The following is a 13875-nucleotide window of genomic DNA, read 5'->3' on the forward strand; positions in this document are numbered from 1 at the left end:
GTTTTCTGAGTATAGGTCTTTTACCTCCTTAGGTAGGTTGATTCCTAGGTATTTTATTCTTTTTGTTGCAATGGTGAATGGGATCGTTTCCTTAATTTCTCTTTCTGATCTTTCATTGTTAATATATAGGAATGCAAGAGATTTCTGTCCATTAATTTTGTATCCTGCAGCTTTACCAAATTCATTGATTAGCTCTAGTAGTCTTCTGGTGGCATCTTTAGGATTTTCTATGTATAGTATCATGTCATCTGCAAACAGTGGCCATTTTACTTCTTCTTTTCCAATTTGGATTCCTTTTATTTCTTTTTCTTCTGTGATTGCCATGGCTAGGACTTCCAAAACTATGTTGCATAATAGTGGCAAGAGTGTACATCTTTGTCTTGTTCCTTATCTGAGAGGAAATGCTTTCAGTTTTTCACCATTGAGAATGATATTTGCTGTGGGTTTGTTGTATATGGCCTTTATTATGTTGAGGAAAGTTCTCCCTATGCCCACTTTCTGGAGAGTTTTTATCATAAATGGGTGTTGAATTTTGTCAAAAGCTTTTTCTGCATCTATTGAGATGATCATATGGTTTTTATTCTTCAATTTGTTAATATGGTGTATCACATTCATTGATTTGCGTATATTGAAGAATCCTTGCATCCCTGGGATAAATCCCACTCGATCATGGTGTATGATCCTTTTAATGTGTTGTTGGATTCTGTTTGCTAGTATTTTGTTGAGGATTTTTGCATCTCTATTCATCAGTGATATTGGTCTGTAATTTCCTTTTTTTGTAGTATCCTTGTCTGGTTTTGGTATCAGGGTGATGGTGGACTCATAGAATGAGTTTGGGAGTGTTCCTCCCTCTGCAATTTTTTGGAAGAGTTTGAGAAGGATGGGTGTTAGCTCTTCTCTAAATGTTTGATAGAATTCACCTGTGAAGCCATCTGGTCCTAGACTTTTGTTTGTTGGAAGATTTTTAATCACATTTTCAATTTCATTACTTGTGATTGGTCTGTTCATATTTTCTATTTCTTCCTGGTTCAGTCTTGGAAGGTTATACCTTTCTAAGAATTTGTCCATTTCTTCCAGGTTGTCCATTTTATTGGCATAGAGTTGCTTGTAGTAGTCTCTTTTAAAACGTGTACAAAATGTTGTTTCACTAAACATACATTTATAAATCTTGGAGAGTTCTTTGGTGAGATATTAGTAGAATAAGTACCTAGCTACAGGATTCTCAGATCTAAGGGACTGTACAACTGAAGTTCTAATAAGTAATATCGACTTCTTTTATAAATGTACTACATCCTTCTCAAAGGGCTATCACTAGAGACTGCTTCATGATATAATACAGCTTGGAGAATTATGCCTTTTACAACCCAACTGACCTAAAGGATAGCCATCAAGGCAAACTTCACTCTTATTTTTTCTTCACTGGTAAGCCATTTATATTTCTGGGAGCAATGAGATGAAACCCAACAAACAAACCATTGGGGCTAAGTCACAGCATCAACTAGAGCCCTGGGAATAGGAGGTCTCTCGAGGAACAAAATAACCAAACTCACCGGGAAGTAAATCAGATGACAAATAAGATGAAGCTCTGCTCAACAACTCAACAAAATTCTGTCATCTGTGAAAGAAAAGGAAACATAATACCTGTGATCAATGTGGGAAGCTCTGGAAGAATGTGCAATAAAGCTTAAAGTTTATACAGATAGTGATATTAAAGGAGTTTTCTGATGTCTGTATCATTTGGGGTGCAGTGAAGGAAACACAAGCTACTTTAGGTGTCTCTACTAGAAATGGAAATTAGGCATCCACAAAATTATTGCAGGGGCTAGTAGAATGGAGGCTGGTGTCTGCTGCTGGGCTAAGGGTTAGGTCTCAGAAGATGTAGTCCAGAGTCCAGAGAACTGCAGGAAATTCTGGCTGACGTCTCAGGTGCCCTTGGCCATGAGTTTGGTGATTAGGCAGTATATAGGGCATTCTGGCCACCAGAAAAACTGATGTCTGCCAGGGTTATTGGAGTTGCTACTACTGCAGAAAAACAATAAATACGTATAATGTCCCTGCCCCTCTCCCCAGTCTTCCTGCCTTTCAAATCTCATGCAATTGCATCTCAGTGATGGAACTTAAATCAATTCCAGAACCTCAATGTCAAGGGAGCTTTGGAAATGTTCTTTTTAGCCTTCCTAAGTGTGGGAAGTATTACAACATAGGAAAGAACATAGAAGGGGATAGAAATGGGTGCTAAGTGCAAATAGATAATATTTAGTGAAGTCCCCAAGCAGAAATTGCATTGAAGAATGTGTGAGCATTTGACAATCAGGGAGTCATTTAAAACTTACAAGTACTTTAGGAACACTTTGGTAGTGAGAATCACTTATATTTGCCTGCCCAACATCCATTCTCCATTTATATAAAAATATGTTTCTTTGGGGGTAATGGGCTACAATCAATGTCCCATACCCTTCCCTAGACAACGTTGTGACCCACTCAGTCTAATTAATCTCAATCTATCACTTCACTTTCCCTATCTCTCCCTCCCTCCCTTCTTCCCTCTCTCCCACTCTCTGTCTCTGTGTCTCTTATTAACTTTTGTTTCTGGTGCTTCCTGAAGTTTCATGTCCCCTGATTTTGTGTGTAACTCCATATCCTTTCAAAAATATTTCTTTTTGCTTATGTTAGCAAAAAACAGTTTCTGCTTCTAGCAACCAAACTACAACTGATAAGAATTTTTATCACCTCTTTGCCCATCAGAAGTCAAGCAAATATAAAGAGCCAATTGTGAGAATATGTCCTGTGTTTTCTAGGAGAGTTTTAATGCCATGTGATTTTATTCTTTTTATTTTTATTTATTTTTTAAAAGAAGTATAGTTGATTTACAGTGTTGTGTTAGTTTCAGGTGTATAGCAAGGTTATTCAGTTTTATTTTATTCAGTTTTCTTTTTCAGATGCTTTTTCCTTATAGGTTATTACAAAATATTAAGTATAGTTCCCTGTGCTATACAGTAGGTCCTTGTTGGTTATCTGTTTCATACATAGTAGTGTGCACATGTTAATCCCAAACTCCTAATTTATTGCTCCCAACCTCTTCCTCTTTGGTAACCATAAGTTTTTTTCTATGTCTGTGGGTCTATTTCTGTTTTGTATATAAGTTCAATTGTGTCATTTGTTTAAAGATTCCACATATAAGCAATATCATATGATATTTCTCTTTCTCTGTCTGGTTTACTTCACTTAGTAAGATAATCTCCATGTCTATCCATGTTGCTGCAAATGGCATTATTTCACTCTTTTTTATGGTTGAGTAATATTCCATTGTGTATATATATATACATGACATCTTCTTTATCCATTCATCTGTCGATGGATATTTAGGTTGCTTCTGCCTTCTGGCTATTGTAAATAATGCTGCAATGAACATTGTGGTGTATGTACCTTTTTCAAATTCTGGTTTTCTCTGGATATATGCCCAGGAGTGGGATTGCTCAATCATATGGTAGCTCTATTTTTAGTTTTTTAAGGAACCTCCATAAATTCATTAGATACATAACTAGTTTGTTTTGCTTATACCTCATAAAACTTTTTCTATACATGGTATCACAAATCAGAAAAGTTCTTTGTCAGTATAGAAAATATGACCTCCAGAGCTTCATGTCACTTTAGGCACAAGAATAGATAAGGCATAGGTATACAGAACCACAAGCCAGATAAGCTGATGACTATATCAACTGCTGAAAGGCTAGGCAGGGAAAAGAAAGTTGGAGAAGTAGCACTCTTAAGGAATATTAATAAACATATAAAGATCTGATATTAGCACAGATCTGGAAATGAACTGCAGTAGAAGCATCTCCTGTCTTCTACACTTCCTGCAATGCCCTCCTCTTAGGAGGGCCAGGTTTATGCCTACAGCATCTTCTGACCCATTGAACAACAACACAACAAAAACCTAAATCCATTTATATTTCCACATTGCATAACATTTATTTTTCAGAACTGTTAGGAGTTAGCAAATATTCAGTAAGGGCTCTGGACAAGATGGCACCAGAAACTCTCCTGCCCCTTCTTGAATTTTTGCTTATAGCAGGGGAGGGAAATTGCAGGAAATGTTTCTAAGTACTGAACTTGGACACTGCCTGATTTAAGTGGTATATAGGACTTAAGTGACCAATGAAATCCTTTAGATCCTCTAATAAAATACCTTCTTTATTCCATACTCTTTATATGACTCTAGGACCTTCAAAGAGCCATTGACAATTTAAGTGTGAGAATGGGTTCTTGTTGCCATAAAAGGCAGTGTAATTCTAATCACAGTACCAGGTGCCAAACTCTTCATGTTGAGTCAGAGAGGTCAGGACTGAAGGACAAGCTCTGTGAGCCTGATTGTAGATTCAGGCAGATCTGCGTTCAAATTCTAACTTCATCCAAACTTAAGTTAAAATGGCCTTAAATTAGCGTTCTGAGTACTTTGTGTGCATTCTCTCATTTAATTGAGACAACCATCTTATTAGACATGTAAATGACTTGCCTATGGACACGCTGATCAATGGAGGAGCCATGATTTAAACCCTGAATGTCTGACTCCAAATCCTGCACCCTTAACCATTGTACTCTATGGCCTTACACATGAATGTAATATAACTTGGTTTCAGTTACATTTTCCCCCCCCTTTGGAATTCCATGAACATGGTTTCAGTGTCTTCTGATATCTACTATTGCAGAAGTTGTTTTTTTTTTTTTTTTTTTTTTTTTTTTACCGTAAGTTAAACATCTTTATTATGGTGTTTAAATGCCAGATTGAAAGAAACATACTACAGTTGACCCTTGATCAGTGCACTGGAGGTTGGGGTGTGTTAGGGGCGCTGACCCTCTGCCCAGTCAGAAATTCATGTATAATTTATAGTTGGTCCTCCATATTAGTGATTCCTCCTTTCCACTTGTCCACATTGCTAAAGTTTGAGGTCAGTCTGATTTGGATTCATTTATAATTATTTTTTTCATTTATTTGCTTTGGTTTAGTTTTATTTTGTTTTGGCTGCATCCTTAAATAATTTTCTTTGTCTCTGTAGCACAAAAGTTTTGTCAGGAGGGACATGGATACATTTTTTCTTAATTTAGTTTAGATCATAATGAATCCATTCAGTCTGTACACAGAGGGTTTTTCTTTTTCCCATCTCTGCAAAATTTCTTCAGCTGTGACTTTTGGTTTTATATCTTGTCCAATTCTTCTAGTTTCTTATTCCACAATTTCAGGGCCTCTTAGGTTCAATTTCTATTTTTATTCTTCTATCTCTACTATCTGTTTTCATTTTTTTCTGTTCTTTTTCTCTAGATTTTGTGGAAACCTCTCAAGTTTGACATTATGCACCAGATTTTCTCTAGCATTAATTTTGCTGTTCATTGATTTCTAGTTATCCCTTTTTCTTTTGTAAATAATATTTTATTTAAACACCACCCTGGCCATTCGTTATGTGTTGTTTTTGGCTGCTTTCAGGCCACAATGACATAGTTGAATAGTTGCAACAGATTATAGACCCACAAAGCCTTTAACATTTATTATGTGACCCTTCAAAGAAAAGGCTTGTTGACCTAAACATTTAACATAAATGTCTTAATATCATTAAATATCTAACAATATTCAGATTTCCTTGATTGTCTTATAATTTTTAAATTGAGATATAATTGACCTATAACATATTAGCTTCAAGTGTACAGCATAATGATTCGATATATGTATATATTGCAAAATGATCACAATAAATCTAGTTAACATCCATCACCAAACATAGTCACAATCCTGGTTACCTCTTCATTATGCTGTAGAAGTTTCAGTTTCCTTGAAACTATCCACATTTCACCAAGTTCATTTTAATTTCTTCTGTTCACTTTAGTGCTTTTTACATTTCATTTTTAATCTCATTATGCTTATTACTTTACAGTTCATTTCAACAGAGACATGGCTCCTTATATCCTATAGAGAACACCAGTGGCTTTCTAAATGTTTTCTAATTTCTAGAGTAAATCATTTCCAAAAATTTGCTGTTATTTGGAGTCTGTGGGATCATAATTACACCTCCCTGTTCTGCAGTATTTTTGAAAATTAGGCCTCATATATTAGGGTTTTCTCTTTATTCAGTGTCAGTGAGGAACTGTTCACATTCTGTACAACCCAATAGATGAGCTTCATAAGTTTCCCTTGGTCCTACTCACTGCTCATTCAGCCCCTCAGTCAAGGGGTGAGTGAAGACTCCCACCAATATTTGGTGCTTCTCAGGCATTTGTCTTGTGCCCCTCTGTTGGGACCACCTCAGAGGTGGGATCTTCTCACCACACCTGCTGGATATCAGACACTAAATTGGTGTAGTATGTCATAATGGGTACACTTGTTGACCTGAAACAAACAGATTGCCAGATATTTCTCCAGCAAAGATGGGTTTATTCAGGATCAATAGAGAATTGCAGTTTGTGGTCTGCAATCATGGTGAGCCATGCTCAAGTCCCCCAGACAGCAAGGGAAAGAGAATGCTTTTATAGAAAGGAAAAGGGAGTTGGGAGGGCTATAATAAACAAAGTGTCCATGGCTTCTCATTGGCTGAGTCCTTGCCAGGAAAGTCCTTCCTTACTGTTGGGCTCTAATGTCGCAGGGCATGAGAGCTTTCCCTTCTGGTATCCCAACTCTATTTAACTGAGGTTTCTGTATATTAATTTTTTACACACTCCTCAACATATACAACTACCAGGGATCCCCTCTTTCTTCTTCAACCCACGTGACTTTATATTTCCATATGCAAATACCACAGCCGGGTCTAGCTATTCCTGCCTTCTTCACCCCAACTTTCTGCTCTATTATTCCTAGAAGTTGTGGTCTCTGCATAGGCACAAAAAAGCAGTGTGTGGGTAAGTGTACTGGTGTGTAACCTTGGATGAAGGAAGGAGATGAAGGAACAGTACTCAGGTGGATACAGAAAGTAGCATCTATGTCATTTTCTGGTTGGTTAAGACTTGGGGCCTCCAAATCAAGGGGAAGACTGTGGTGAAGGGATGAAATATCTTCTGTCTTCTGCACTTTTTATAGGTAGGCAGGACAAAGCTTGGGGCACCAACTCAATGATTTTCCCAGATTCCATGTGTTTATAGTCAGTGGAGCTTCCTTCTAGATTCGGAGACCAGAGTGCCTGTTAGTTTTTGCTTCTGGTGTGTGTTTTTTGTTCTTTTTTGTTGGTTTTTTTTTTTTTTCCTCTTCAATTGTTCATTGGAATTTTAATAAAATTAAAATGTCATCTGTTATGCAGATGCCAAAAACACAAAATGGGGGCTATTTCATAGAAACATCCTTGTAATCTTGATGATGTTACTTACAGGTGACATGTTTCTCTCTGAGTTTTATACAGGCTTCAATCAAAGGTGTGCCAGTACTCCCTTCCCAAGCTCATTGCCTTTCTCCACCTTGTGAAATGTATGCTCTGGCCACAATGGACAGTTTGGTTCTCCAAACCTATGTTCTTGTTGCTTTTTTGTCTTGGCACACACTGCTCCCTTTACCTCTGAGTTACTCTTCCCCGTCCCTCATCTGGTGAGCTCCTACAAGTCCTACCAAGCTCAGCTGAGTATTAAGTAGTACTGAAGAGCCAGCTCTGTTCAGACTGCTAGAATCATAGTTAAGTCCCATGATTTGAAAAGTTAAATCATTAGAGCCATTCCCTTGAGAATCCTGTAATCTACTATTCCAGCTGAGGGGCACAAAATATGCTAGGAAAAGGAGGCAGATAGAAAAAAGACTATGCAAGGGGCTGTTAGCCTGCAGGAGCTGTATAGTTTGCTAGGGCTCTATAACAGAACACCACAGACTGAGTGGCTTAAACAACAGAAATTTATTTTCTCACAGTTCTGGAGGCTAGAAGTCCAAAATCAAGACGTCTGTAGATTTGGCTTCTTCTGAGGCTCCTCCTTGCCTACAGATGGCCACCTTTTTGCTGTGTCTTCACAGGGTCTTTTCTCTGGGTGAGCCTATCCTTAGTGTCTCTCTGTGTGTCCAAACTTCCTCTTTTTATAAGGACACCAGTCAGATCAGATGTGGGCTCACTCTAATGGTCCCATCTTAATTTAATCACCTCTTTAAAGACCTTACCTTCAAATACATGGTCTAAGGGCTGGGGGCTAGGGATTCAACAAATGAATTTAGGGGGGATAAAATTCAACCCATAATAGGAACAAAGATTTAAAGAATCCCAACTTTTGGGACAATTCACTTAAGGACTCTGAACCTCATTTTATTCACCTGTGAAGTGGGTATAAAAATACATTAACTCATGGGGCTGTTGGGAGTATGAAACGAGATAAGCCATGTAGAGCATGTAGCCCCATGCCTGGACATGTGAGGTGTACATGCATCAATCCTTCTGAGTCAGGAGGTTATTTTGGTTGTTATTTTACTCAGCTGCTGGAAAGCTCATCCAACTGCACCATCTTTCTTTGCTTTCACCTTCTTAATCATGTAGCCTAAACTGTATTCTTCTCACCTTCCAGTTACCTGTGAGAAGCATAGCCCTTCCTTGATACATAGTCAATAAACTCTCAAATCCAGACAAAAGGATTCTTTTTCCATTTGACAGGTAGAAAATTAAGGTTCAGAGAAATTAGTGACTTGTCCAAGTTCTCAAAGCCAGTGCACATCATTGTTGGGATTTCCATCTAGGCCTATGTGATTCAGGAGCTCATGAAGCCTTTCTGCATAGATGGGGGCTGAAGGGGTAGTGGAGGCGCTAAACAGGTGAGGAGATGCTACCTGCAAGCCATGGGCTTCCTTGGATTATACATGCCCCTGGAACTTAAAAGTGTCCTCACTTTGTATTCATATCCTACACCTCTCCTGGGTCCTAGGGCAATAAGATACTGAGCTCCTCAAGTCCAGAACTGTGTTCAGCACCAAGCCCAAGGGTAGAGCTGGCTATGAAATGCAGGCAGTTTGCCTAAAGCCCCTGTGCCTAGCCACTATCCTATAAGCCTTTAAGTTGCATAGGACTTGTAGGAGAGTTGGTATAGTGTATTCAAAGCCAAGACCCCGAAGCTAGAGAGCCTGCGTTTGACTTAGCCTTACTGATGAATTCATTTATCAGTTACATACTAGTTTTAGCCTTTCTGTTCCTCAGCTTCCTCATTTGAAAATAATAGTACCTATCTCATGAGGTATGTGTAAGGATTAAAAGAGTTAATATTTATAAAGCACTTAGAACATTGCATGGAATATAGTAAACACTATATAAATGTTGGCTATTATTAATAATAACTTTATTAGCAATATTATTATTAGAATTCTTACCCCGTATGAATTATGGGCTCTGGAAGAGAAGATTGGAATTAATGAACTCATAAAAGCCAGATCTGGTTTCCAGGACCCAACCAATGGGCAGATTCATACCATGTCTCTAATAGCTCACTGCCTAACAATTTTCCTATTCCCATTAAAAAGTAATTGCTGAATCAGACACCTCATGTTTCCTTTATCTCCTAAAATCCTCTGGTTGTTCCTAGGATTATCAAACCAGTCCTTTTCAACCTAATTGCACTCCCAACAATGGACCAGATGTGTATGATAAGTTCTACTTGGGGCTATGTCAATTGTGCCACTCTATTTACGAAGCCTCCATAGCAGCTTCATTATTTATTCCCTCCCCTGACACAATTTGGCTCATGTGCCTATGTTTTAAACTGGGTTTGAAGCATTTAATTTTGCCAATACAGTTTTAGAGTATTAGTTTGCCTCCTGTTCTCTCTCTGCCCTCATTAATTACCATTTACTGCAAAGTCACAGAGAAACATTAAATACTAATTCTGACTTACATGTTCTTGGCCAAGAACCGGGATAATAAATTCCATTCAACACAACCTGAACTCACTCACTCATAAGGGTGATTCAGAGTAGAGATTTGAAATCGTAATCAAGTCTTTCTCAAAATCGCCTTATCCTGGCAGTCATTCACTAATGTCTCTGCTTGGTAGGGAAATGGCAAAAAACAAAATCTCAATGTTAAAACACACACACACACACAAAACAACTTTGCCACAGCGTTCTCAAAATTGCTCCTCTCATCAGCTCTTGCAACGTGATAGTTTAAGAAAACAACACAGCTCATTTTATTTGGTTAGATGGGGCTAATCCCACATCACCATAATCCCTCCTGATGTTTTATTGATTCTAAAGGACATTTAATCAGGAAGCAGCTCAGCACTAGAATCCTGCTAATTAGTAAGCAGCCACATTCCAAATGGGTTCCCAATAGAACAGCAGATTAATGGACAATATGTACTAAAATAATGATTCCTGCATTCAGCTTCTAAAATGTGTGTCTAAATTGCATCTTTAATCTCTTAAGAATATAGGTTTGCATACAAAGCCCTTAACTGAATGGATTTAATTCAACAGAAGAAGCTTTAACCAATGACTGTCTAAGGATGAAACAGGTTTATCACTTATAAATGCAATTCTTCATTGGTCTCATAGTTTTGATGTCCTTGAACATTCAAAGGTCAAAGACAGGTGAATAAAAAAAATCGGTGTGCTACTCTGATAGACACATAAAATAGTGGGAAATTGAGAATTTTGATATAATTGTAAGTAGCCGAACCTCATTTGTTCCCCATTCACTCTTATTCTCATATCCCTGATTCCTGGAATCTTGGTTCTGGACCCCAACTTCTAATGAAGTATACTCAGTATAATGTGAGCTTTGACACTTGCATTTTCTCCTTTTATACTGGTGCCTTTTTGGGACTCCCAATTTTGGCTTATTGACTTTCTACTCTGCTCTAATCCCACTTTTTTGCTTTTCCTGCTTAACCGCCTCCCTCACCTTCACCCAACCACCTCCAATATTTTACAGAAAGAAAACAGCCATGTCCAAACCTGGTCTAGTGGAAATTCATTGGCTATGCTCAACCTCCTCTCATCAGTTATTTACCACTTGATGTCCCCATAACCTTTTATCACCATGTGATATGTCACATATTCTACTTTATTTATAATTTCTCTTCCCCATTAGAATATAAGCTTCATGAGGGAAGGGACTTTGTTTCATTCATATCTATATTCCCAATGACTACAATAGTGATTGGTATACAGTAGGCACTCAATAAATATTTGTTAAATGAATGAATGGATTAATCAAATATTTACTCTGTACCTATCATGTGCCAAGCACTGGCCTACAAGATGTTGGAATATAATGTGTAACGATCCTTGCCAGCATGGAGATCACCATCTAGACATTAAATTTACAAATCACACAAATAAATACATAATTACAAATAGTGATAAGTGATAGGAAAGAACATTACTGAATGCTAAGAGAGTGTATAGCACAAGGAACATGATTTTGATGAGATGGTTAGGGAAGGCCTTCTTCAATTTGACCATAAGCTAAGGATTAGGGAAAACTCATGTATCTGTATCCCTCAGAGTGTTTTGAGACTTTATTCTTCCTCTAGTTCAGTTCAATTCCACAAATATTTATCAAATACCTACTATGTGCCAGGTAGCGCTTTATACACATGGGATGCATCAATAAATAAAACAAAGATTCTGCTACCCTATGGCACTATAGTCTATAGTTTATCAGAGACTGACAGATAAGAACAATAAACAACATACATCAATTTGATTAAAAGTTTATACATTAAAAGTTTATAAGTGTATTGAGGGAAGCAAAAGGAGGGCAGGTTAAGGGGAAGAAAGGATCAGGTGACTACAATTTTTTTAATTAACTAATTTTTGGCTGTGTTGGGTCTTCATTGCTGCATGCAGGCTTTCTCTAGTTGCGGTGAGGGTGGCTACTCTTGGCTGTGGTGCGTGGGCTTCTCACTGCAGGGGCTTCTCTTGTTGTGGAGCATGGGCTCTAGGTGCATGGGCTTCAGTAGTTGTGGCACAAGGGCTCAGTAGTTGTGGCTCACGGGATCTAGAGTGCAGGCTCAGTAGTTGTGGTGCAACTGGGGCATGTAGTTGCTCTGGGGCATGTAGGATGTTCCTGGACCGGAGCTCGAACCCGTGTCCCCTGCGTTGGCAGGTGGATTCCTAACCACTGCACCACGAGGGAAGTCCACTACAACTTTAAATAGAGTGTTTAGTGTAGGCTTCATGGACAAGGTGACAACTGGAGAAAAACTTAAGGTGAAGGAGTTAGCAGGAAGATATTTGGGGGAAAAGCATTCTAGGTTGAGTAATCATTCAGAAGATAGGTGTTAAGGTGGATCTGTGCCTGGTATGTTTGAGGAAGAAGGAGCACAGTGTGACTGGAACAGAATGAGAAAAGGAAGTTGGAGATGGAGCCAGAGAAGTGACGGAGGGCAGGTCACATAGAACCCTTTACGAGGACTTTGATTTTTTTTCCCTTTGAGTGAAATGAGGTGTTCCTGCAGTGTTATGAGCAGAGCAATGATATTGTTTTAGGTTTTAATAGATCACTGTAGCTGCTGTATTGAGGATAAACTAGGGACAAGGGAGAAGCAGAATTCAGTTAGAAGGCATTATAGTAATCCGGGAGAAAGATAATGGTAGCTTGGATGGGGTGTAGTTAAGTAACAATAGAGGTGGTGAGAAAGGACCAGAATCTTGACATATTCTCAAGATAGGTTGACTTACTAATGGATTACTGATGGATTGAATATGAAATGCAAGAAAAAGAAAAAAAGGAGAGGGCCGACAGCAGAAGCAAGAAGAACTACAATCCTGCAGCCTGTGGAACAAAAACCACATTCACAGAAAGATAGACAAGATGAAAAGGCAGAGGGCTATGTACCAGAGGAAGGAACAAGATAAAACCCCAGAAAAACAACTAAATGAAGTGGAGATAGGCAACCTTCCAGAAAAAGAATTCAGAATACTGATAGTGAACATAATCCAGAACCTCAGAAAAAGAATGGAGGCAAAGATCGAGAAGATGCAAGAAATGTGTAACAAAGACCTAGAAGAATTAAAGAACAAACAAACAGAGGTGAACAATACAATAACTGAAATGAAAACTACACTAGAAGGAATCAATAGCAGAATAACTGAGGCAGAAGAACGGATGAGTGACCTGGAAGACAGAATGGTGGAATTCACTGCTGCAGAACAGAATAAAGAAAAAAGAATGAAAAGAAATGAAGATAGCCTAAGAGACCTCTGGGACAACATTAAACACAACAACATTCGCATTATAGGGGTCCCAGAAGGAGAAGAGATAGAGAAAGGACCCGAGAAAATATTTGAAGAGATTATAGTCGAAAACTTCCCTAACATGGGAAAGGAAATAGCCACTCAAGTCCAGGAAGCGCAGTGAGTCCCATACAGGATAAACCCAAGGAGAAACATGCCGAGACACATAGTAATCAAATTGGCAAAACTTAAAGACAAAGAAAAATTATTGAAAGCAGCAAGGGAAAAATGACAAATAACATACAAGGGAGCTCCCATAAGGTTAAGAGCTGATTTCTCAGCAGAAACTCTACAAGCCAGAAGGGAGTGGCATGATACACTTAAAGTGATGAAAGGGAAGAACCTACAACCAAGATTACTCTACCTGGCAAGGATCTCATTCAGATTTGATGGAGAAATCAAAAGCTTTACAGACAAGCAAAAGCTAAGAGAATTCAGCACCACCAAACCAGCTCTACAACAAATGCTAAAGGAACTTTTCTACGTAGGAAACACAAGACAAAAAAAGGACCTACAAAAAAAACCCCAAAACAATTAAGAAAATGGTCATAGGAACATATATCGATAATTACCTTCAACGTGAATGGATTAAATGCTCCAACCAAAAGACACAGGCTTGCTGAATGGATAAAAAAACAACACCCATATATATGCTGTCTACAAGAGACCACTTCAGATCTAGGGACACATCCAGACTG

General features: G+C 38.3%; 1 protein-coding gene across 1 annotated transcript in view; it reads right to left on the bottom strand.

The window, feature by feature from the left end:
- The window catches only part of C3H1orf87 (chromosome 3 C1orf87 homolog), a 100458-nt gene that overhangs the window by 31051 nt on the left and 55532 nt on the right, over positions 1–13875 (bottom strand). Inside the window, 1 exon segment of the mRNA XM_068537543.1 lies at positions 1551–1615. Within this exon segment, the coding sequence (XP_068393644.1) occupies positions 1551–1615 (65 nt within the window).

The sequence above is a fragment of the Eschrichtius robustus genome, chromosome 3 (genome assembly GCF_028021215.1).
Source record: "Eschrichtius robustus isolate mEscRob2 chromosome 3, mEscRob2.pri, whole genome shotgun sequence".
In the NCBI taxonomy this organism is placed as follows: Eukaryota; Metazoa; Chordata; class Mammalia; order Artiodactyla; family Eschrichtiidae; genus Eschrichtius; species Eschrichtius robustus.